Source organism: Talpa europaea, assembly GCF_964194135.1.
Source record: "Talpa europaea genome assembly, chromosome: 7".
Taxonomy (NCBI): Eukaryota; Metazoa; Chordata; class Mammalia; order Eulipotyphla; family Talpidae; genus Talpa; species Talpa europaea.
The window spans coordinates 83,003,474-83,029,591 of NC_140074.1; the positions used below are offsets into that span (position 1 = coordinate 83,003,474).

Consider the following 26,118-nt stretch of genomic DNA (forward strand, 5'->3'; position numbering starts at 1 on the left):
AAGTAAGTAAGAAGGGGGAGCAGCACCAGGGCCAACTAACAGGGAGAGTGTGGACTGGCAAATACCCCTGGCTGGTCCAACCCTGCCTTCTGCCCAGTCAAAGGACACAAAAACATTGATTCAAAAGAAGACCTGTACCCCTATGTTTATTGCAGCACTGTTTACAATAGGTAAAACCTGGAAACAACCTACATGCCCAAAAACAGATGACTGGATCAAGAAGATGTGGTGTATATACACACTGGAACATTATTCAGCAATCAAAAAGGATAAACTCATGCCATTCGCAGCAACATAGATGGAGCTAGAAGGAATGATGCTCAGTGAAACAAGCCAGAAAGGAAAAAAAAAATCGGATGGTTTCACTTATAACAGGAATATAGGGGAACAAAATAAGACATCAGTGTAAAAAACTAGTAACAGTACAAAGCACAACAAAGCAAAAACGGACAATTATAAATCAGAGACATGCTGCAGGGGAGGAGGAGGGAGAGGGATCAGAGGGAGGGAGGGAAGAGCACAGGGGACTGAGGTGATGGTGCATGGTGGATTGGGGAAGGAAACTCTATGCAGACTACACCTGTAGGTGTTGGGGGAAGAAAATATTGTTTAAAAATGAACAATGGGAGGGGCGGAGCAACATGGCGGCGAGGAGACGCTGCGAGTAAGATCTCCCATTAAAAAAAGTTAATAGGGAGGAAAAGCAGCAGGTCCCAGTGAGAAGTGGGACACAGAAGATAAACGGGTGACGCCAGCAAACTGCCCGAAGAAGAAAGTGGCCATAAAAGAGGACCAGAAGGGAGGGAAGTGCAGAACCCTGCTCCCCTCCCCCGCCCACAGAGGCGGCACTCTCCGACCGGCAGAGAGGAGGGAAACAACAAACCAAAACGGCCAACAAGAACAAACGACGCAGCAAGCGGGACTGTGAGTGGAAAGGAACTATTGCAGCCACCACACCCCGTGAACGGGAGCTGTGGAGAACCCTGCAGGATTCGCCGCGGCGGGGAGCGAACGGCTCCGGGTGCCATTAGAGAAGAACAAAGACCCCGGGAGACGCACACACAGCCCGGGCTGCCGGTAAGCTTGCGCGGGAAAGCGGCGCGCTTGGCGCGCTTGAAAAGCAAACGCAGATCGGGATCCCGGCTGCCCAGGTCCCCGCGCCTCTGACCTAGGCTTGCGGGGAGACGCGCGGAGGCCCTCCTCACTGAGGTGAAAGTCCCTCACTGAGTGAGCAGGAACCAGGCGCCCAGGCACGGGAGCGGGTGCAAAAGGCGCCATTCCCACGCCACTGAACTGGGCTACAGCCCGCGTCCTGGAACTGAGGGCTTTGGAACTGAGACCCGGGGCACGAAATTCGGGGCGTGGGTTCTCCACGACGGTGGGGCACAAGGCAGACACAGCACCCCAAAGCCATTGAGGTTTACCCTACCATTCTCGCTCTGCTCCCTGTCCCACGGGGGGGGGGGTGTCAAAAAACAGCCCCCCAAGGACAATAGGAGAGATCTCTGGCGCCACCTAGCGACCAGAAAAAAAAGTCACTAACACCCCATAGAAAAGGGAAACTTCTTAAGAAAAGACTTCTTGAAAAGGGCAGAAGGCTTCTGGAGGACCCAGTGGCCAGCTGGGAAGTTAGCCCACGCCAGGCCCCTTCCGTCCAGCAGTCTGAGCCCACAGAGGGAGCAGGCACCCACGTCCGGGGCAGACCGGGTGCGCAGAAGAGTGTGCCTGAAACCGGAGGCGCAGGGACTGCATCCCGCTTCGCCATTTTAGAACAGGGACATTTCTTCAGTAAAGACTGCCTAAAACCAGCAGAAAGCTCCCCCAGAAGCCAGAGATGGCTCCTGGAGGAGCCAGAGGGGAGCGGAGAAGTTCACCCAAGATGCCAGCCAGTCCGAGCAACACAGTGTCCCAATGCATACGACAAATTAGAAAACAGACAGTAGGGAGTAGAAGAACCACACGCAACCTAACAACTCCTCAGGAAAGAAGCACACCACAAAAAGAAAACCACTCCCCAGATTGCAACGACAGCAACTTGGAAGAACTTCTGAGCCTTCCAGAAAGAGAATTTAAAATTGCCATGATTAAAAAAGTGATAGAAGTCATAAAGGAAAACAATGATCAGAAGAAGGAAATTGAGTCCCTAAAGAGGGAAAACAATGGTCAGAAGAATGAAATTGAGTCCCTAAAGAGGGAAGTAAAAGAAATGCAGGAGATCAAAGAATTAATGGAGGAACTAAAGAACTCTGGGAAAAGCAATGAAAGCAGAATAGATGAAATGGAAGAACGAATAAGTACTCTTGAAGACACAGAAATAAAAAGAACCAAAACAGAAAAGGAAAGAGAAGTACGAAGGAAAAAGAATGAAGAAAGACTTCGGGAACTATCTGACTCCATGAGGAAAGGAAATATAAGAGTTATAGGAATTCCAGAAGGAGAGGAGAGAGATTTAGGAACAGAGAAAATATTCCAGGAGATAATTGAAGAGAACTTCCCAAATGTGAAGAAGGAGCTGAAAATTGATATACAAGAAGCAAGAAGAACACCAAACTTCCACGACGAAAGGAAAAATACAGCAAGACACATAATAGTAAAGCTCCCAAGAATCCAGGACAAGGAAAAAATAATGAAGCTGACAAGAGGGAAGAAACAGATAACATTCAAAGGGAAACCAATCAGGCTGACATCAGACTTCTCTGAAGAAACACTACGGGCAAGGAGAGAGTGGAGGGACATAGTCAACAGACTCCAAGAAAACAGATGCCAACCAAGAATACACTATCCCGCAAAGCTCTCCTTCCTCTATGAAGGAAGAATAAGGATCTTCCCAGACAAACAGAAACTCCGGAATTTCATTACGACTAAACCCCCACTCCAAAAAATACTACAAGGAACCCTAAAGCCAGAACCTCAGAGGGACGAATAACAACGAAAGAAGACCAAAAAAAAAAAAAGTTATTAAAAGAATAAATAAATAAAATCAAAGGAAAGACAAACATAATGGCAAATACAGATGCTAACATATCAATATTAACTCTAAATGTAAATGGACTAAACTCTTCAATAAAAAGAAACAGAGTTGCAGCCTGGATTAAGAAACAAAACCCAACCTTTTGCTGTCTCCAGGAAACACATTTAGCTACAAAAGATAAAAATAGGCTCAAAGTCAAAGGATGGAAAACAATCCTACAAGCAAATGGACCAAAAAAGAAAGCAGGAACAGCTATACTTATATCAGATAAAACAGACTTCAAACTCAAAAAAATAAAAAGAGACCCCAATGGTCACTACATTATGATCAAGGGGAAAATACTTCAAGAAGAAATAACACTCATTAACATATACTCACCAAACGAAGGAGCACCAAAATATATCAGACAACTGTTGTCCTCTCTGAAAACAGACATCAGAGAAAACACATACGTAGTGGGAGACTTCAACACACCACTATCAACAATGGATAGATCAACAAGGCAAAAAATAAGTAAAGACACTAAAGCTCTAAATAAGGACCTAGAGCATTTGGGCTTAACAGACATCTATAGAACACTAAACCCCCCCAAAAAACGGAGTACACATTTTTCTCAAGCGCACACAGATCATTCTCCAGGATTGATCACATACTGGGGCACAAGACAAACATCAACAGATACACCAAGATTGAAATCATACCAACCATCTTTTCTGACCACGAAGGCATCAAACTAGAAATAAACCATAAAAAGAAGGCAAGGAACTATCCTAACTCATGGAGATTAAAAACCACACTACTGGAAGACCACTGGACTAACGAGGAGATCAAAGAAGAAATTTAAAAAATTCTTTGAATTGAATGACAAGGAGGACACCAATATCCTAAATGTATGGGATGCAGCAAAAGCAGTAATAAGAGGAAAATATATAGCAATAGAAGCTCACATCAAAAAACAAGAAAGAACTCAAAGAAACAACCTAATCTCGAAGCTCAAAGATCTAGAAAAAGAACAACAAAAAAACCCCAAAACCAGTAGAAGAAAAGAAATAATAAAAACCAAAGCAGAAATAAATGAAATCGAAATTAAAAAAACAATCCAAAAGATCAATGAAACCAAGAGCTGGTTCTTTGAAAAAATAAATAAAATAGACAAACCCCTAGCCAGGCTCACAAAGGAAAAAAGGGAGAAAGCACAAATAAACAGGATCATAAATGAAAGAGGAGAAATCACAACGGACACAGCAGAAATCAAAAGAATAATCAGTAACTACTATGAACAGTTATATGGAAACAAGTTCAACAATCTAGAGGAGATGGACAAATTCCTACAACTCTACAATCACCCAAAGCTAGATAAAGAAGAAATAGAACACCTAAACAGACCAATTACAAGCAGCGAAATTGAAATGGTAATCAAAAACCTCCCCAAAAACAAAAGCCCAGGACCTAATGGATTTACAAATGAATTCTACCAAACATTCAGAGAGAATTAGTGCCTATCCTTCACAAACTCTTCCAAAAAATTGAGAAGGAAGGGACAATACCAAACACGTTCTATGAAGCCAACATTACACTAATACCAAAACTGAACAAGGACAACACAAAAAAGGAAAACTACAGGCCAATCTCCCTAATGAACACTGATGCAAAAATCCTCAATAAAATTTTAGCTATCAGAATCCAACAATGTATCCATAAGATAATTCACCACGACCAAGTTGGATTCATTCCAGGGACACAAGGATGGTTTAACATCCGAAAATCAATCAACGTTATCCAACACATCAACAAAAAGAAATATAAAAACCATATGATAATATCAATAGATGCTGAGAAAGCTTTCTACAAAGTGCAACACGCATTCATGATAAAAAGCCCTTGAAATTCTTGGGATACAAGGAACATACCTCAACATCATAAAGGCCATCTATGACAAGCCAACAGCCAGTATCATTCTCAATGGTGAAAAGCTGAAAGCAATTCCATTAAGATCTGGAACAAGGCAAGGATATCCACTCTGACCACTGCTTTTCAATATAATACTGGAAGTCCTAGCCAGAGCAATAAGACAAGAGAAAGACATACAAGGAATCCAAATAGGAAAAGAAGAAGTCAAACTATCACTATTTGCAGATGATATGATAATATACATAGAGAACCCCAAAATCTCCACAGAAAAACTAATTCAACTCATCAATCAGTTCAGTAAAGTGGCAGGATACAAAATCAACACGCAAAAGTCAGTAGCCTTCCTATACACAAACAATAAATCTGAAGAAGAAGAAATCAAAAAAACCATCCCTTTTATTATCGAAACAAAAAAAAATCAAATATTTGGGAATAAATCTAACAAAAGAGGTAAAGGACCTATACAAAGAAAACTATAAAACACTGTTAAAAGAAATAGAAGAAGACACAAAGAAATGGAAAGACATCCCCTGCTCATGGATTGGAAGAATAAACATTATTAAAATGGCCATCCTACCAAAAGCAATATACAGATTCAATGCTATTCCAATCAAAATTTCAATGTCATTCTTCAAAGAAATAGAACAATTATTGATGAAATTCATATGGAATCACAAAAAACCCCAAATAGCCAAAGCGCTACTGAAAAAAAAAGAAGGAAATGGAGGCATCACACTCCCAGACTTCAAACTATACTACAAAGCCATAATCATCAAAACTGCATGGTATTGGAACAAGAACAGACATACAGACCAATGGAATCAAATAGAAAATCCAGAAATAAACCCACAGATTTATGGTCAACTAATCTTTGACAAAGGAGCAAAGACTATGCATTGGAGCAAAGAAAGTTTGTTCAATAAATGGTGCTGGGAAAACTGGGTCGCTACATGCAAAAGAATGAAGCTTGACCACTACCTCACACCATACACAAAAATCAACTCAAAATGGATTAAAGAACTAGACATAAGACCTGAAACCATAAAATACATAGAAGGAAATATAGGCGAAACACTACAGGATTTGCACATCAAAGACATCTTTACAGACACATCACCCAAAGCAGTGATAGTGAAGGCAAAGATCAACAGCTGGGACTACATCAAATTAAAGAGCTTCTGCACAGCAAAAGAGACAATAACAAAAACAAAGAGAAACCCCACCAACTGGGAGAACATTTTTGCACCCAACACTAATGATAAAGGACTGATCACAAAAATCTGCAAAGAGCTGATGAGACTCAGCAACAACAAAGAAAATAATCCAGTCAAAAAATGGGCAGAAGAGCTAAAAAGAAACGTCTCTGAAGAGGAAATGCAAATGGCCAACAGACATATGAAAAAATGTTCAACATCACTTGTAATCAGGGAAATGCAAATCAAAACTACCATGAGATACCATCTCACACCAGTGAGAATGGCACATATTAAAAAAATCTAGCAACAACAAATGTTGGCGAGGGTGTGGAGAAAAAGGAACTCTTCTGCACTGTTGGTGGGAGTGCAAACTGGTCCAACCACTATGGAGAGCTGTGTGGAGATTTCTGGACCTACTAAACATAGAGCTTCCATATGATCCAGCAATTCCACTCCTAGGTATTTACCCAAAGGACACAGAAACATCAATTCCAAAGAACACCTGCACCCCTATGTTTATAGCAGCACTGTTTACAATAGCTAAGCTTTGGAAACAACCCAAATGCCCAAAAATAGATGACTGGATCAAGAAGATGTGGTACATATACACCATGGAATATTACTCAGCATTCAAAAAAGATAAACACATGCAATTTGCAGCAACATGGATGGCGTTGGAAGGGATCATGCTCAGCGAAATAAGCCAAAAAGAAAAAGAAAAATACCGGATGGTCTCACTCATAGCAGGAATCTAGAAAACTTAAATAAGGGACCAGGAAAATGAATATAAGAAAGTGAAAATCAAAATCAACAAAAAACTATGAACCAGAGACACTTTTTGGGGGGTGGGGGGCGGGAGGGGAGGGATTGGGGTCAGAATGGGGCGTTTGCAATTGTATGGGGGAATATAAAAATAAAATTTATTATTTAAAAAAATAAAATAAAAATGAACAATGATGTAAAAAAATAAAAAATTAATATTAAAAAAAAAAGTTGTGGCTGACCCAAGAACATAGTGGGGAGGGAGGAGGTTCACAGGGGACCGTGGCTGTGGTCTGTTGTATACACGTCAAAGAGGTTGGTCTCTGCAGAGTCTGCCACTTCTAGGGAAGGTGTGAGAAGGCAGAGGGGGCAGGGATGCATGGCCCAGGGAACACTCTACCCTCTTGGCCTTCCCTGGTCTTCGCAGGGTCACCTCTGTGCCTCCTCACTGCAGGGACCTGGTGGTGGCAGGGAAGCTTACATCAGCGCCCCTCTGCCCCTCCACCTCCCCTACCCAGCCCACTCTGCTGTCTGTGCACACCAGCATTTCCCTTAACTAGGTGCTGAAGTCAATTAAAGGCGGTGTGGCTCATGTTTCCCTGACTGCCCTGTCACCTGGAATATTCTTCACGTGCATTCTCAAGCCCAGAAAATAAGGAGAGGCAAGAGAAGACACACTCAGCGAGGAGGGTCAGAGTCCCCAGGGCAGCCTGTGCTTTTGGAACAAAAGCTGCATCAGGATAGATTTTAGATTAGATTTTGTATTTTAGAAAGTTAGATCAGGGCCTCCCCTGGTGGCACAGGTGGTTGAGCACAGCGCTGTGAAGCTGTTTGCAGCCTCTGCAGCGCCAGTTGGATCCTGACCGGCCGCGGGTGGTGGTGGGGGGCGAGGGTCCCACATGGCGCGGCAGACCTCTCCTGTCTGCCCGCTGCTCCCCTCAACAGTGTATTTCATCTGTCTGCGTGTTCTGTTCCTCGCTCTGTCTCTGGTGAATCCTCTCACCCTCCTGCGCATCTGGCCTGTACCCCGGTTCTTATATAAATAAATAAATAAATAAATAAATAAATAAATAAATAAATAAATCTTTAAAAAAAAAAGAAAGATTAGATTTTAAATTCATTAGATTTTCTATCTGTGAAACATTTCTTTCCATATGATTATATGTTTATGTATAAGGAATAGAATTTTGAAAGAGAGAAATACTCTGTGAGGACCTCAGTATCTTCATATAACTCAGGCTACCAGTGGTGAGCTACGTGGCCATGGTTTCTCTCGCTGAGCCTCAGTTTCTCTGTGAATAAAATGCGTCTAACCAGTCCTTCCCATCAGCACCAGCAGCACCACCCCGTGTACCTGCAACCCAGGAACAAAGGCCCTTTCCAGCAGGCCTGCCATTTTCTGGACACCGTGACGGACCAAGGTAGGGACACAGTCATACACTCCTGGATGATGACATCTGGAAACTTGTCAGTAGGGGCAGGCACTTTGGACCTGTAAGACTCAAATACTAGCTCTCAGGGTGGGGCACATGAGGAATAGGCAGCAAGGGTCACTGGGTGGGAGGGGGCAGTGGTTTCTCTGCCAGAGCCTGCCCCTCCTCCAGGACTCCACCTTGCAATATATCTAGACTGAAGTCTCCTGCTCCTGGCTCCTCCCCATTGATCAATTGCCAAATCGATTAGGCTTCTATTTCTTGGCTAAGTCCTCTCTAGTGCAGAGGACTGTCTGGTGGAAGTAGTGCAGGCCGCAGGAGTGGGGCAAGATGGCTTTCAGCGCTGCCAAGCCAGCTATCCACCTGGGCCCAGTGAGTTCCATGCTGCTGGCGGGTGGTGATGGCTGAGTGGAGGGGCTGCCCAGGCTGTGGGAAGCAGTTCTGGGTGTTTGAGGAAACAACTCATGGTTGGCAGCGAGTGTGTGTCAGGGGAGGCGTAGGGGCAGGTACCATCCCAAAGCGAACACAGAAAGCCAGATGGGACAAGCTGGCACAATTCTGTTCAGCAACGCCTTTCCAGGAGGATGGCGTGGTCAGCACTGGGGTCTGTGCTCCCTCTGGGTGTCTAACCTGTCCTGGGTGCTCTGGGGAAGGCAGGCGTCCGTGATAAATGGAAGAATGGTGGCTGGTAGAGTGGGGGAAGTGATAGGGCTTCTGGGGAAGGGGCCAGTCCAGCCTGGCGGTCAGGGGCACTCTCCTTAGAGATGGCTTTTCTCGGTTCAACCAACCACTAGCTGGATGACCTCAGGCAAGTGGCTGTTGCCTCCTTGGGCCAGGGTTTCCACATCTGTAAAATGTGGATAATCCAGGAGCCTCAAGCCCTCTGGCTTGAGGTCAGGACTAAGTGGGTCACCTGTCTAGAGAGTTTGCAAGGTACCTGCCTGTCCTGGGGGCTGTGGGGCTGTTTCGTATTCTAAGGAGTCTGGGGGCAGTAGGGAAGGCCATTTGAGGAATTGTCTGCTTCCTGAGGGGTGAATTAGTAGGTCAAGGGCAGGCCAGGGTGTACGTAGAGAGATCAGAGAGGACTGTGTGAGGGGAGGGTGTGTGTGAAAAGCCACATTTTGCCCCTTTTTGCAACATATGTAGACTCTGTCTGCAGGTGTCTTGTTCAAACCCAGGAGTCTTAATGTCCCCACTCCATCCCTGGGAAAGCTGAGATGAGAGAAGTGTGGTCACTTGCCAAATGGCCCCAATGGTAAGTGGCAGAGAAGGAAGGTGTCTTGACTTCCAGGACAAGGGGGAAAGCAGAAATGGAGCAAGTCATGCAAGTGGCAACCAGGCCCAGGAAGCATCTGTGTTCACTGTGTTGTGGGCCCAAGCTTGTCACAGGAGTCTGATTGGCAAAGAGATTTCCAAGAGGCAGGGGCAGGGGAGGGGCAGGCAAGCTTCCAGAGCCTTTCTGGATGGGAAGTAGCAGGGTGCTGAGTGCGGGGAGTGACTGAGACGGTGCACTGTGTCCTGCCTCAACAGGGCCCCTAATTGGCCTGTGCCCTCCCTGCTGGCCTGGTGCCCCGTGACCAGCTGGTAGAGGCTTCTGGGGTGGGGCTGGAAGAAGCTGGGCCAGGTGTGATTAATGCCTCGGTGGGGCCTCAGGCTCAAAATGTGTCTTGGGCACCCACACTCTCCATATGGGAGATCCCAGAGCTCTTCCCAAAATGCCATTTATTTTAATAAATGTTTTATTCTTTCCAAATGTTTTATTCTTCTGCCCTCCTGTGGGCAGAAGAGAATTAAAACAAGCCCTGAAGGGCCTCCCAGGTGGCACAGTGGTTGAGCGCTGGGTTGCGAAGCTGCCCGCAGCCTGTGTGGCACCGGTTCGATCCCCAGCTGCTCCCTGGCCACTGGAGGAGGGTCCCACATGGTGCACAGACCTCTCCTGCCGCCCGCTGCTCCCCTCAGCAGTGTACTTCGGTCCTTCTGCCTGTTCTGCTCCCCGCTCTGGCTCTGGTGAATTCTCTCGCCCTCCCGCGCTTCTGACTGTACCCAGTGCTTGTATAAATAAATAAATAAATAAATCTTTTAAAAAAGAAAAAGAAAAAAAAAAACAAGTCCTGAAGTCCAAACAAGAGAAAGAATGGGGGCAGTTGCCACAGGCACTGGGACTCCCCATCCCACATGGGGGGCCTCTCCCGGTGAACCCCTGACCCCGAGGAGTTGGACCCTCACTTTCTCCATAGTGTGACGGGAAGGGCACGTGGCCCAGCCGTCTTCTGCAGAGCTGTCCACACCACTAGGGTCTGGCTTGGGAGCCTCAGCCCATTCTCAGCTCAGGCCTGGCCTCGTCTGGCCCAACTTCCTCCCACGGCCAGAGGGGCGGCTGGACTTACAAGCAGGACAGGACTCACTGTGGCCGTGGGGGGCAGCTGGTAAGCCAGGAGTGAGTATGCTCAGCGCTCACTGAGAGAGGCAGCCTGTGTGGCAGTAAAGCACAGGTGCTGGGCCTATTCTCTCTCTCTCTCTCTCTCTCTCTCTCTCTCTCTCTCTCTCTCTCTCTCTCTCTCTTTCTCAGACTCACACACACACACACACACACGCAAACACATACGCACACGCATGCGCACACGTCAAATTTCCATAGCAGCCATGACCAGCCAAACTTAAAACAACTCAAATCCATTCTCTTACAGTCTTGGAGGTGAGAAGAGAAAATCAAAGTGTCAGTAGAGCTGCTTCCTCTGGAGGCTTCAGGGGACAATTCGTCTCCTTTCCTTTTCCAGCGTCTAGTGGCTGCCAGCTTCCCTTGGCTCAAGGCTGCTTCCTCCTCCATCTCTGTTGTCACAGCTCCTACTACTGACTCTGCTCTCCTGCCTCCCTAGGGTGAGGAGCCTGTAGCTACACTGGCCCCCCGGGAAGAAGGGATGGCCCATCTCAAGACCCCTCACTCCTCACACCTGCCGAGCTCCTTTGCCAGGTGTCCTAACATTTTCAGATTCCAGCAATGGGAATGTGGATGTTTTTGGGGGGCGTGGAAGTAGTAATTGTTTATCCTACCATCTCCACCTGGAGACAGCTAGTGTTATCAGTTTCCTTGACTCCTTCCAGAGATACGTCATCCCTCAATAAGTAAAGACATGTAAAATAGATTTATTTCACCATAATTTATACCATAATTTATTTCACCCTTTTCTGATTTAGATTCTTTTCAGTCCTTTTTCTGCAATGAATAACCTTGTCTGAAGACTTATATTCAGTTAAATATAGTGTTGGGGACACCATTTAAGATATATTGAGATCTTACAAAACTTTTTAGGGGCAAGCATGTCTTAAGATTAAGCTATAGGTGCTGCTGGGGGATTGTGGCCTCCTTCCCCTCTCTGTCCTCACTTTCCTTCTGTGCCTGACAGCCCCACACCCACACCCTCCATCACTCAGTGATTTCTGTTCTGTGGAGATAAAGCTTAAGTGAAGGCCACAAACTTGCCAGCAGTGTTCGAAATGTAAGCACTGTCTCTCCTGACTGCACAAAATGCTTCTAAGAGAATTTCAGACTTCTATACACAAATGGGGGAAGCAGTTTTCAGGAAGTGTGCCATCAGCTCACACATGTATCAGGCTGACTTGCTTCTCCAAAACCGCTGACGTGGAAGAGACAACCATGAGAATGAGATGGAGGGGACTTGTGAATTGCTCAGACCTGGCCTGAGGTACAACATGATGCCCTCCCAAATGTCCATGGGTAGTACCACCCACATGAGTGAGGACACTGTGCGAGTGTGCGTGAGAGCTGGATTCTGCCCTGGGTTCTGAGAGGTCATAGAACTCAAGGTCACAAGGCAATGGCCACTGGACTGTGCTTGGCTGCTGGCTATTTTTTTTCAAATTACATTGTTTTTGACTCTTCCTATAGCAAATGCAGAAGAATAATAAGAACAACACATAGGCATCACCTGACTTCAACAGTTATTAACTCATGACCTGTCTTGCTTCATCTATGCTCAAACTTACATCCTTTTCCACTCTAGAGTTATTTTGAGGCAAATACAGATTTGCATATACTTCATTATATCTTTCCATTGCATATATTTCATTATGTTTCTCTCAATTCTTCCACAATCCTTTTTAATTTAATTTTACCTTAGGAATTAGAAAGTTTTACAGAAAAAAAGACCAGATTTCTATCTTCTAAAAAAAACTGGGAACTTTAAAAACCCTATGCTTAGAGAGTAATCGTTGCTTTGAGCTGAGTGGATCCTGCCCTTCTAGATGAAAGATATGAGATTATTTTGTCATAGTCCCCACCATTCCCTATTGTACCCTAACTGAGGATCTCACATATACCATATGCCTGAGTCCTATAGACATTTCCTTTTTGTAGGGAGTTAACCCAAAAGAGAAGTATGATAACATATTAACAATTTGAAAATGTGAAACTTTACTAGGAGATAGAATTATGTTTCATGCAGATTGTAAAAATCCATATTAGATAAAATTCATTCTAGGAGTAAGATTTGAATGTTGAAAAGTACCCAATTTGGCGATCTTACTCAGAGACCATGGTAGAAAGAGATAGTGGTGGTAAACAGGCACCTACTATGTGTCAACCTCTTCACAGATGTTCTTACTAAATCAGCGAAAAATGTTATACAGAAGGTAACTTTATCCTTATTTTCCAGATGAGGAAACTGAGGCAAAAATAGTTTAGTAAGTTTCTCAAGGACACTCAGATGATGAGCATCAGAATTAAGATTCACACCTGGAGTGGGCACCTGGATATGTGTGCCCACCATAACCATCCCTCCTTTAAAGAGGCCTGGGAAAGAGAATTTGACAAGGGGCCTGTTGATGGGGCCTTGAAGCAGTGGAGCGACAACATCAGAGCTTTGGAGGCTACCAAGGGCCTAGAAGAAGGAATATAGGGCCCAGAAGCAGAAGTAGAGGAGGGGGCCGCCCAGTGACTGCAGAAAAGATCTTGAAATAGGTGCCACTAGGTGGCTGGGAAAGTAAAAAGGTCATGATTGCCATTGTCTTATGGGTGGGGTGGGCAGGGAAGGCATCTTTTTCGTGGCCCTTCCAGGTGAGCAGAAAGGTTTATCCTCTAGAATAGGTCAATGGGACCCTTGTCCCTGAGGCCGTCTAAGCCCTTGTCCAGGGCCCGAGTGTTTACCAGGAACTTGGTGGGGGGCCCAGGGCCTCTCATCTCAGGACAGGGTGCATGCTCCTTCCCTTCCTAGAAGGCCCTCCTGGAACCCTCATTTCCTGCATACTCTCAAGGGAGGCCATCTCTCTGTCCCATCATCCCCAAGCCCGTGTCGCCACATCACAATCTCAGAATGTCTGTAGAACTATCTAGATTCTCATTGGCTTCCTCCTGGGCCTGGAAAATCAGTGAGGCCCAGACACCCTCTGTGCTGGTCACAGTCACACCAGGCCCCCAGGGAGGTGCTAGGGCATTCAGGCGAGCCCAAGCAAGCACTGAAGGCTGAGGGCAGGAAGAGAAGTGGGTGGATCCACTGACTGACCTACATCTTCTCCCCGCAGCCTCTCCCTTACTACGCGCCTATCCCGGAGGGTCTCCATGAAGGAAGTAAAATCACTATCAAAGGGATCGTTTATTTCTCCAGTGAAAACAGGTACCTGGAACTTCTGTTTCTCTTCAGCCTCAATCCTTAACAAGTCCCAGCACTTTTAAGCTCTGGTCGGTTCACTCAGTCCCTCCCAGTCCCCAGCATCACCCACAGCACCACTGTCACCTGCCGATCACACGAGGGCCTCACAGGGCTAATACAGTCTACGGCAGAACACAGGCCTATGCAGAAGCATAAAATGTTGTGGTGTTGAACTTTGTACTCTCTGACCCAGAGTTACAAAAAAAAAAAAGAAAAAAAAAGATCATTCCCTTTATCTCCCATACTGCCCTTCATTCTGCTGATGTGGAAATATTTCAACTTTGTCATCAAATGTAATTTGGCCACTTTGGGTTTCAAGGTCTTTTCTGGAAAATGCTAAGTCAATTCAAAATGCAAAATCTCAGTACTGTTTCCCCTACTTGCTCTTGAGGAAAGTCCCGGGGCATGTCTGGAAACAGGGAAGAGTTTGACCATCTCAGAAACTGGCAGGCCCCCAGATGCTCGGGCAGCCCTAGCTGACCTCTGCTGAGGTCCAGGGGTGCGGAAGTGGGAGATTTTTGCTCAGCTTGGGCCTACATGCTGCTTGCCTGCTGAAGTTCGCAATGCCCGTGGAAGCCCCCCACACATGGCCCTCTCTCAGATGACTTCTGTCTCAATTCCAGCCGACTTCTGCCCCCAGTGGTCTTGTCCTCACCTGGCATGCGGCCTGGGACCTACTGGATCCCTTCATTCCACTACCTCAGCTTGGCATCTGGATTCTAGGCAACTCCCCCTCCATGGCCTTCCAGCCAGGTGGACACAGCCATGCTGCCATGGGGTTTCTCTGAGAGCCCTGAGTGCCCCCATGGGACGCTGAGGGAAGTGAGGCCCCTGGAGTCCCTAAACCCTGCCTGCCAGGGCACCCCCGACCTCAAGTCTAAACTTCTGCCCCTTTCTCTCCTCCGTTCTCTCTGCCCTCTCCACCCCTCCTGTCCAGTAGAAACTGTCCCCACCTCTTCCCATGGGAGCTTTTGCTCTGTCCCTTTCCTGGTGCGGGATTTTCAAAGCCCTACAGGAGTGAACCTGAGGGGCCACACGGGCAACATGTAGGCCTAGAGCTATTTCAGGACAATATTCTCCATGTGAAGAGGAACACAGACTTCCTGATTCAGGTCACGGGTCCTTTCCTTGAGTGCTCCTGGCAGCGCGTCCTGTGCCTGTGGATGGAGAGCTCGCTGAGCCACCTGGATTTGAGGGTGGCCTCTGGGACTTTCCTCTCCAGAGAGAAACCAAATGGGCTCCACAGGGATGTCAGAGACAGTCCCTTGGGGATGGGACAGTGCACCTCCCTGAGCTCCTCACATGTGGGACCCCCTGAAGGCCAGAGGGAGCCTCAGGGCAGGCTGCGAACAGTGTTGGGGCCAAGTTCTGGGAGGCTGGAGTCGCCTCAGCGGAGACCTCAGTCTGGAGCTTGCTCTTAGGACAGTAGCAAGATACGTCTTGGCAAAGGCAGAACAGCACCTCCTTTTGAGTCAGGCTTCTTGGAAGCTTCTTTTAATTCCTCAACCTTAGAGCCACAACTAGACTCAAAGGACATTTTGATGGTGAGAAACTTTTTCTGAGGAGAGACAGTAACAAACATTTACTTGCATTGGGGCCCTTTTGAACCCCATGTCATTAATCACCCCCAAAGGCAGATGTAGCAACTTGAGGTTCTAGGTCATTGAATGGTGGTGCAGAGTGGGGGCTCTGAGGACAGGCCTGGCTGACTCTTTTCACACCTCAGGGGGGACACATACCTCCTTCTGTTACAGGGCAGGGAGAGGGCCACCCCAGACCACGCTAACCTGCCTGCTCTAAATAGGTTCTGCCGTCCGATCATCCACACAAAACATATGAGACTTTAATGGGAAGGAACTTTAATACAATTAGTAAACAATACAGGAAAGGCAAAGAATATAGTTTCTAAATCAAGCACCCAAAGTTACCCATGCCCTTGTGGGTAAAAGTTCACCAAGGCAGGATTGGCCAGAACTAGACCCCAAAGCCTGCCACAAGTCTAAAGCATCTTCCAGAGGGGACCCACAGAAAAGGATCAGAAACAACCAGACTAGTTTGGGAGGAGAGAGCAAAATCAAAATCAAGACAAAAACCACCATTATCACCTCCCCACGGGTCTCTCACCCATGTCTGTGTCACCCAGTCCACGACCAAAAGACAAGCACAATTTCTTCACATGTCTCTCAGCTCCACGTGCCTCCTCCGGGTCTCCTTCTGGCTCCATCCTGCTTCCTTCCTTTCTCAGTCTTCTCTTTAGCTTCTTCTCTCCCAGCTCAGCTCCACCCTCCCTTGGGTTGGGCAGGAAACCTGGAACCTCCCCCCTTTCCTGGGGACCCCCCCTGTTACATTCCCAATGAAGGACAAGCAGACCAAAGTCTCTGGTGTCCAAGAGCCAAGGTTTATTCATGGCCTCCCTCTTAGCCACTGTCTTCATAAGGACCTTCCCACCCATTTCACAGGTTTTGAAAACATGTTGTCTTTTTCCCAGCTGAGCAGCTGGGAGCTTGCCTCCAAGTGTTCCTGGGAGGTGAAGAATCTCACTTCTAGGCACCTTTGTCAACTTCCTTCGTTGACTTCAATTTGTAATTAGTCCAAGACCTAGGCTTCTCATGGGTAGTATCCACATTTTTCTTCACCCAATTCCCACTTATTTTTAGAAAGTCACACTGCAGGGGCAAGATGTAATAAGGGCACAGAAACACTAAGTGTAACTAGCGGAACAGAGAATGTCAAACTAGTCTCTGCCCAGCATGTAAGCGGGCAAGTTCTTGATGAAGTTAGAGGTGAGAGGCCCTGCTGGACCTCAACGGAGCTGTTTCCCAGGCCTAGGTTTTGTGTGAACTTACAGACTGGTAAGACCGACGACGACATAGCCTTCCACTTCAACCGCGCTTTGAGGATGGAGGGTATGTGGTCTGCAACACAAAGGAGCGTGGATGGTGGGGGACCAAGGAGAGGACGCTAAATCCCTTCCAGAATGGACATGCATTTGAACTGTGCTTCCTGGTAAAGAGCTCAGAGTTCCAGGTGAGCAGGGACTCTTGACACCCCTCCAGCTTCCTGTCCTCAGCCCTGGGACTCTGTGAATCACCTTCACAAACTTGCATTAACTGGGTCAGGTTGAACAATAATATGTAGCAACAAGATTGTTTCCTTTTAAGGGTGTTAGTGATGGCTGCACTCTGCTGGTGCACCTGTCGGTTCTTTTAGCCAGAAAGAACCAGTTGGGGCTCCCTGGTGGCAAAGTGGTTAAGTTTCAGTGCTATCAAGATATTGGCAAGTACTGCGGCAGGAGTTCGATCCCTGGAGCTGGCCCACATGGCGCAGCAGACCTCTCCTGTCTCACCCGCTGCTCCCATCAGCAGTGTATTTCAGTCAGTCTGCCTGTTCTGCTCCCCACTTTGTCTCTGGTGAATCCTCTCACTCCCAGCATATCTGACCTACACCCCAGTTCTTGTATACATAAATTTTAAAAAAATCTTAAAGAAAACCCACCTAGTTAAGTCACCTTGTTACTTTTTCACCTCCAGGGTCTTTAAGGTCCCTGTTAATTCCATTCCTTGATGCAGTCACTCTTTCACTCCAGGTCCCTGGGAACACATATTGTTCAGCCACGTTATTATAACCTTTGCTCAGGTTCTACTAATGGCTGTTTTGCCAGAGGTTGCAAATCACTTTTGCCAGAGGTTGCAAACAGAGATGTGCCTTGTGTGCGGGGAGTTGGGCGAGTTTATCTGTCTGTGGAAACATGGAAGTTCCCAATCCCTCAATGTGCAACCCAAGGTCGCCTCTCCTTTGTTCCCTGAGAGTACTTGCATGCACACGTAAATGCGCATGTTGAATAACCCCCAGGTGAGCTACTACTAGAAAGACAAACCCTGCAATAAACAAACACCACAGAACTAAAAGCCAACAACTAGAGCCAAGCAGTCTCCATGCACCTGGGCTCACGGGTATGTCCCTGACACACTGTGCAGGTTGGGGCCCTCCCCTAAGGGAGACAGATGAGATAACCAGAGGCAGGTGCTCATGTCTAGAGGCAGGGGGTGTGTTGGAGGCTGGGTGTGCCCCCGCCCTGGGGTGGGACCCCTTTCCTGTGCAAGTGACTCTTCTCTGCAGGTGACAGTGAATGGGAGCTTCTTTTTGCGATACTCACACCGCGTGCCCTACCACCGTGCAGACACTCTCTGTCAATGGCTGTGTGCTGCTGTCCGACATCACAGTCCAGGTAATACCGTCCTCCTAGCACAGGCTGGGGGTGCGGTGCTGAAGGTACCGGCCAATCTCCAGCCAGGTGACTCTAGGGACACACCTCCCCGTCCTGTCCTGCCTGTGTGGCGGTCTGCTCTCTCTGCCTGCCGGGCTCTCTCCCTCTTACCCCTGCTCCTGCCTTTTCTCTCTTCCTTGGCTCCCCTAACACCCCTTCCCTCTCCCCCTGATGCCTGCCTTTTGTTTTAACACAACACCCACTGACCCTGTCAGAGCTGCCTTCATGGTGTGATTCTCAAAGCCTTCTCATTTCTCATCTAAGCCCAGGGGGAACAAACAACGAGTGAGTGATTCCCGGAGGCCCCGGGGGGCAGTCGGCAGAGGGTCCTAAAAGTCCTAGAGACCCCAGCATGTCCACACAAGGGTGCCCTGTCTCAGCCACACCACCCAGCCCAGAGCTGGAGACCGAGGAGTCATCCTTGAGTCTCCCCTCCCCTCCTCCATGGCTCTCCATGGCCAGCACTCTCCCTCCTGGAGCCTCTGCCTGGCTCCAGGGCATGTGGTGCCACCCCAGGAGGACCTTGGTCTAGTTCCCCTCCCTCAGACCCACCCACTGCCAGACACATCACACTTCTCCCTGCTTAAAAATCTTAAAGGCCCCCCCAGCAGCCTCCCCTGCTCCCCTGAAGCTCTCTGGTCCTTTCACTTCTGCACATGCTGAAAGCCCCCTTTACCTGCCTTACCCCCACCCCCCACAAGCAAGCCCCTAATGGCCCTTCAGTGCTCTATTTCAAATGTTCTACTTAGGTGTTTTATTTAAATGTCATTCCTGGCATCTCCCGCCAGGCAGTTGGCTGGATGCCCCCTCCCTCCATCAGGCGGGACTTTGTACATCTCTGTGCTGTGCCATCACCCGTCCCGTTGTGCCTGTGCCTGTGTGTCTGTCCCCCCACACCACCTCCTCCTCCCCACACCCAGGAGCCTCGTGGCTGGGACTGGGGCTGTTCATTACGCAGTAATAGCGGCGTCAGTGAGAAATAAATGTGGAGTGTAGTTTGCACAGCCAGGAGAAAGAAGTCCAGAATAGTCTCTGGATAGGGACAGGTTCCGGAGCAGTGGGAGCTAGGGGCAGGGCTGTCTCTCTCCCTAGCCTTCCTGTGGTCTGTCAGGTACAGCTGGACCTCCAGGAATCTCTGCAGGCAGCCTGGCTTTGCCTCTGGCCAGGGCAGGGCAGGGTGTGGTGGAGATTGTCAGACAGGACAAGATGCCATTTTGGATTTTATCACTTGCTGCTTGGGTGAGCTTGGGCAACTTGCTTAGCCTTTCTGAGTCTGTTTGCCTTGCCAGTGAAACAGGAGCTGAGGATTCCTCCCTCAGAAAGCACTGAAGCCAGAGCCTGGCACATACAAGGTCTTCAGTAAATACCAGCCTTCAACTATGAAAAAGGCACTGGGGGCCATGTGCTTGCCTCTGGGAGCTGAGCAAGCGACATGGTCTACATCAGACTCATTGTCCTCTCTGCAGCAGCCAATGGGGATGGCCCTCTCCTCCAACCCTGACACCCCCACCCCGTTTCATAACCATATTGAACCTGCCAGGGTGAATAAGATTCTCTATGGCACAGGCCCAGGAAGGATTGCTTGGGAGCAAGAGGAAGATGAGCAATAGTCTGGGATTGTGTCCACGATTTCTGCATCATCAAACTGCCATGTGGCTCCAACATTAACCACCATTTTGCCTTTCTCATCCCCTCAGTCTACAGGTTTTTTGCCGGACAAAAGTCAGAATTCCGTAAGTCTCTTCCTCTCTCTTTGAACCTCTTTGTTTTGGGTCTTCCTGTGGATTAGCAGGAGGACATGTGACCAGGCATTAGGCCTCCCCCAAGGCAGGGGGAGTGGGCAGTGAGGTAAGACCCCTTGACCACCTGCCTGGCCAAGGTGGGGGTGGGAGTGGTGGACGGGAATCGGGACAGGGATGGCTGGCCAAGGTGCATTGGAGAACAGCCTGAATTGACACTTTTTTGCTCAAGCCACTGCCGTCCTGCCGCCAGTCACAGAAAACCGAGGGCCCGTATTTGCTTCCTCCTACAAAGCTTGGCCATGCTGGGAAAGTGCCCTGAGAGGAAAGATGGGCCGGGGCCACAAGCACAGCCGTATTTCTTCTCCAGAAGAAATCTTTGTCCAGACCTTGCTCTCTTGAGGGAAGAAATAGTCCCCTTTGGAGTTCTAGGGTCTGGTCCTGGTAATGGTGTTGGTTACAGGCCCAGGGTGCACTCGCCCCCTCAGCATGTTCCCTCTGGTGGCAGTCAGTGGTATTGCTGTTGGTGCTGGCGAGCCTGGTTAAAGCAGGGTTTTAACCAGTCGTCCACACTGTGCAGGGCACTTCTGGACAGATGTTTCCTGAAAGTCTGAAATCTCTGGGCAGCTCACAGCCCCATCATTACCGCTTCAGTAAGAACTGGGTTTTCTAGTCTCAGAGTTAGGAAGAGGGAGTGTAGCAGGAGGGTGAGGACATCCGGGTCAGGTGTCTGCTCAGGGAGGCAGTTGTGAATACTGGACTCTCAGATAAGCATCCACAAGTTTAACAAGTTTGTCTTTTCCCTATTTCTTTCAATTACCCCCTTGTTTGACAGATTTGTCTTTATAGCCAAGGAAAAATGAGTTAAACATCAGCTGTTGAAGAAAGCAAGCTGGCGCCCACCTGTGTCCGTGCCGACTCCTTCCCCCTCCCCTTTTCAGATCCTAGCCCATCTCCCCCTTTTTTCCACTTTGTATAAATACCCCTGTAGCCTGCCAAAGAGCAGGATGGTGATCTTGTAGACACGAGTCTGCTGCCCTCCTCATTTGTCGACCAATTAAACCTCTTTCCTTTTCGTTATACTCTGTTTCCTTATATTGGCTGAGGGAAACTGAGGCAGGAATTCAGTATCAAGGACTCAGCGGCAACTTTCCTTGGGACAGCAGACAGTCTGGGTTTACCCAGCAGCCCAAAAGGTGGGTCTCCTTGGGACCAGCAGGAAAACCTGTCCTTCTGGTACGTAAAAGGGGGTGCAGTGGCCCTTGGAAGTGAGGTTCATGGCCCTGCCTTCTGAGAATAAGTCCCCAAGATGTCACTGCTGGTCACAGGCTGAAGTTGCTTCTCCTTCTTCTGTGGGAAGCCTGGGGATAGTGGGGCTACCTGGTGGATGTGCTGGGGAGGCCGAGGACCACAGTGGGGCTGGGGGACAGGGCAGGAAGTACTATCATGGCTGACATGAGAGGGAGGGGTTGGGAGAATTCAAGGGCTGAAGTCTCAGGACCCCAGGCTCACACTGGAGCACCCCTAGACTGTGTGGGGGCCATGGGCACACATGCCCACACTGGATTTCCTGGTCTCTTTCAACAGAACGCTATCATCCCCCTATGGTGTACCCCAACCCAACTTACGTAAGTGGTTGCCCTGGGAGGAGTGGAGGTTTGGTTTGCATTGGGCAGCGTGGGGGTGAAGGGCAGCTCACAAAATTAAAGGCAGCGCTTCAGTCAGCTGACGTTCTTCAAACAGCCAGTAAGTAAGGAGAGTGTTGACAGGTGCTGTCAACTGTAATGCCCCCTGACCGTGAAGGGAGGGTCCCCTTCAGTCAGCTACCCTCTGCGTCTGGCCAAAGTGCCTCTGGTGACAGTTTAAGCCCCCTGCCCTGAGGAAGGCTGAACAAACTTCCTTGAGCATTTAGTGAATCAGATAAAGTGACCATGGACTCTTCCACAAAAACACACTACTCTAGGCGTGGTAGTCAGCTCAGCTGACACTCTGCATTCTTGGGACTTGGTACCAAGGGCCCCATGCAGCAGGGCTGGGCTCTGGCTGCCCCTGGTGACCTGCCCGGCCCCTCCCCCTGTCTAGATCCTGCCTTTCTTTGCCTCCATCTCCAGGAGGAGGTTGGGGGGGCAGGTGTTTTACCCTTTTAAGAATCTCGTCGTGTCAGGCACCATCCTGCCCAGGGCTCAGAGGTAAGCCAGGCCTATCCCAGAGAAGGCAGCCCCACTATTCTGGCTATCCCCTATGCTCTGGGTTGGCTGGGGAGGCCCAGTAGGCAGAGGAGGTCCATGTGAGTTCCCCACCTCACCCCAGTTTCTACATCAACCTGTGCTCTGGGAGTGACATCGCCTTCCACCCGAACCCCCAATTTAATGAAAATGCCATGGTCAGAAACACCCAGATCAACAGCTCTTGGGGGTCTGAAGAGAGAAACCTGCCCCCCAAAATGCCCTTCACCCCAGGCCAAAGCTTCCAGGTAAGGTCCCAAAGCCTAGACTCAGAGGAGCTCCCTTGGGGCCAGTGAAGGAAGACATGGGGGGGACTTTGGATGGGTTGGGAGCTGATGCCTCTGAGGTGAGGTCTGGACCCTGAAGGGAAAGTTGCAACAGATTCTTTTCTAAGTATTTCCCACAGACAGTGGGCAGTGCTAGCTCCCTTCACAGGTGAGGAAATAAACTCACAAGTGCAGGTTACTTACCTCCGCTCATGGAGCCCCAAAGTGACCAAACACATCCAGAAGGAGGCGTCATGCTTTTCCTCACCCAACAATCCCTCATCTGCTCTGTGACTGAGGGCCCCTCTGCGCAGAGTTGCCAGGGGCTGGGGCACAGCAGGAAGCTCAGGCGGCCCTGCCCCTGCTGAGGTTACAGTTCAGGTGGAGGAAGAACTAGGCAACTGGACGGGCGGGGGCAGCTCCCTGCAGGTACAACAGGCGCCATGCAGAGAGCAGCACAGAAGCAGGGGGTGCGCAGCCCGTGGCCGTGCCTGGCCTGGGGACCACCGGCTGGCAGGGGCACCACAGTTCAGTTGAGACCTCAATGGCAGAAGGAGTGAGCCAAGCAAAGGCCTGAGGGCGCCTTCTCAGTGGGTGGAAGCGGCAGGTCCCATGTGCAGAGCCCGGAGCCTGGGCTCTCTGGGATCAGGGAGGCAGGGCTGCAGGGGAGAGGGTGAGGGGTATGGGGGTGTCACTGGAGGCCCCTCACACAGGCCTGCTGTCTCAGCCCTGACCACACACTCAAATACCTGCAGAGTTTAAAAAAGAAAAATCAATGCCTGACCTGGTCCTGGACAAAGAAGGAAGGGTCTGGGCATCTGTGTTTGAAAATATGCCCTAGTTTTCTGCCCCAGCCTTGAAAAGGACTGTGTGGGCCTCGAGGACCAGGGAAGGAGCTTGGATGTTCACACAGTCTGTTGGGGTGTTTCAAGACAGAGAGCCCCAGCTTGAGTCTAGGGAGCTGTGTGACCTTGAGCAGGTGGCTTCACTGCTCTGGGCTCAATTTCCTCCTCGAAAAAACGACCTGGGGCCGCTGGCCATAGAGCCCGTTATTAGGGTGAAATGAGGTGGCGCTTGTGACAGACTGAGCCCTGCCCCGCAGCGGGGCCCAGCCACCTTGAGGGAGTGTTGGGGTGGACCTGGTACCTCCGGACAGGGCAGCGCCGGCTCTGAGCACTCGAGTGTGCTGGGCGCTGAGGACTGGGTGGCTTGAGCCCCGCTGGGTCAAGGTCTAGCAGGAGAGGGAGGAGGGCAGGACAGGCCTGGGAGGAGCACGGCTGGACTGGGAGGCAGTGAGGAGGCAGGAAAGGCAGGGAAGGCTTGCCTGGAAGGACTTGAATCCCCCGGGGGTTTAGCAGCGCCCCCATGTGTGCAGGGCAGGAAGGGCGACCTTGGCGAGGGACACAGCGTGATGAGGCCTGGGAAGTTGAGGCCAAGTGTTCAGTGAGGAGCGAATCCTTGTGTGAGGCTAGAAAGCAGGTTGGGGCTGAAGGGAGGCTTGAGGAGGCGGGAAGGAGGGCTGGGGACACAGGAGCCTGCGCTTAGCGCTGAGGACTTCCCAAGCGGGGCGCCAACGACGGCCTCTCCGCCCAGGTGCGGATCTTGTGTGAAAGCAGCTGCTTGAAGGTGGCAGTGAACCGTCAGCCCCTGTGTGAATACAAGCACCGTGTGAATGACCTGCGGGCCATCGACACCCTAGAAGTGGGGGGTGACATCCAGCTGACCCAGGTGCAGACATAGGCAGGATCCCTGACCCTGGGGGTGAAAGCTGGGGTGCTGCTGTCTCGGTCTGCTCACCAGCACCTCCTCTGTCCCAGTGCCCCCAGATCCCCCCTCCCCTCCCCCGCCATCCCATGTCCCTCAAATAAAGAAAACGCTTGGCACAGGCCTGGGATGGTGTGGCTTATTCAATGTGAGGGGACATTTTGGCATCTCTGGAATTAGGGGGAGGGTGTCCTGGCCAAGGGCCATGGAGGGAAAGTTTGCTCCTTGCTTCACTTTGAGCAGGAGTGTCCAGATAGCCCCACCTGCTCCCATGGATCCCCCACAAATCCCCCAAGGTGTGAAGAGACAGGCCAGCTCCATTGGGGCAGGGAGCTCTGTCAGGGAGGCTTGGTGACAGGCGAACAGAGGAAACACCCCTGCTTCTGAGATGGGACTGAAGGTTCCCCCACCCCTGAGGAACCCACCTTCCTCCCGCCCGCCCTCCCTGTGTCTCAGTGGGAGGAGGCAGCAGGTAGGGTTGGGAGAGGCTAACTCAGAAGAGGCCTGGCTGTATTGTTCCTTAGAGGGTTCCTGCATTGGCTACCAGGAGTGGTGGGAGTGGCTCAGTGTGGGGCATCCTGCCAGTCACTGCGCCATCAAGTGGCCTGGCTCTATGTCCAGATGATGCCAAGTCATCCTGCCATGCCAGCAAGAGTCCAGTGCCAGGGGAGTTGGGGGCGCAAAGCCCAGTCCTGGCAGCTCACTAGCAATGCAGAGTCCCAGCCCTGCCGCAGCCCCCTGCACCATCCTGCGGGGTAGCAAGATCCCAGATCCTGGCATCTGTGCGCCTGTGACCATGGGAGGGCACAGGCCCTGGTGGCTGTTCTTGGCAATGGTGCTCAGATGCTTTGCCAGGACAGGGGAAACTGACAAACTCCTTTCTCACTCCCCCCTGCTCCAGGGGAGCACTGTGGCCAGGAGTGGAAGGGGGAGAAGGGGAGGTCGCAGGAAGGGGAGGGGAGGAAGGGAGGGGGGAGGGAAGGCAGGGAGAGGGAGGGGAGAAGAGAGAAGGGGCCTGTGAGGAGCAGGGGAGGGACTGAGATGAGGGAGGGAGGAGGGAGAGGCAGGAGAGGAGGGAGGCAGAGGCAGAGAAGGGGAGAAAGGGCCAGGAAGCCAGGGGAGCAGGGGCCACCCCAAGCTGGGACCAGACTGAGCTGACCAGCACCCCAGCCCTGCTGAGTCCTCCCTGCTCTCTCTGGAGGAGACGCGGCTCCGCCCTCAGGAAGATTTCCCTCCCTGCTGCCCAGTCTCTGAAAGGCAGCCTGGCCTCACCGGGCGCCAAACCATTTTGGCCAAACTCTCATGATTGGCCCAGGGAGAGATGTTGGCGTCTTAGGTCGGGCTTCCTGTGCGGCCACGCCCCACGGGCGACCTGCAGCTCCTGGCCCCACAAGGGTATTCAGATGTGGGGAGAAGCGTGGCCTGGTGGGAACCCCCATTTAACCAGGTTGTAGGACCACTAGCCCCCCACTCTATGTAACACCCCACCCCTAAGACATCAATGTGGTTAAAGTAAAATGCCTTTCATATAATAACCTCCATCGGGAATGAGACAGGGGACCCCCAAGGGTTTTTGGGAGAGACTGGGTTCTGATTTTTGGTTTTAATACGAGGCATAAATAACTGTACACGGGGCAGCTATATACAGAGTGGCGCGACATCGCCTCCTGGCGGTCACTCGAGGTGGTGCGCTCAGACAGTTCACACCCACTTGCCAGGCCTGACACAGCAGATTTGGTCTCCATGGAAACGGGGAGGCTCCACTCAGTCCAGGCTGCTACTTGGTAGCAGGTCAAGTAAAGCATTTTAGGTGAGTAAGAGGATGTAAGAGGTGAGACTTGGAGACATAATTTCCCTCCACTCCTGTGACCGCAGATTATCAAGGGCTGTGGCCATCCTTCAATTCCGTGCTTGCACT

General features: G+C 49.9%; 1 protein-coding gene across 1 annotated transcript in view; it reads left to right on the forward strand.

Moving 5' to 3' along the window:
- LOC311173756 (galectin-9-like) overlaps positions 1-24,176 on the forward strand; it is a gene marked incomplete at both ends in the record, with an annotated part of 80,263 nt that extends 56,087 nt beyond the window's left edge. The window contains 2 exon segments of the mRNA XM_084237842.1: positions 22,335-22,418; positions 24,030-24,176. Coding sequence (XP_084093968.1) covers positions 22,335-22,418; positions 24,030-24,176 — 231 coding nt within the window.
- Between the last annotated feature and the right edge of the window lie 1,942 nt (positions 24,177-26,118).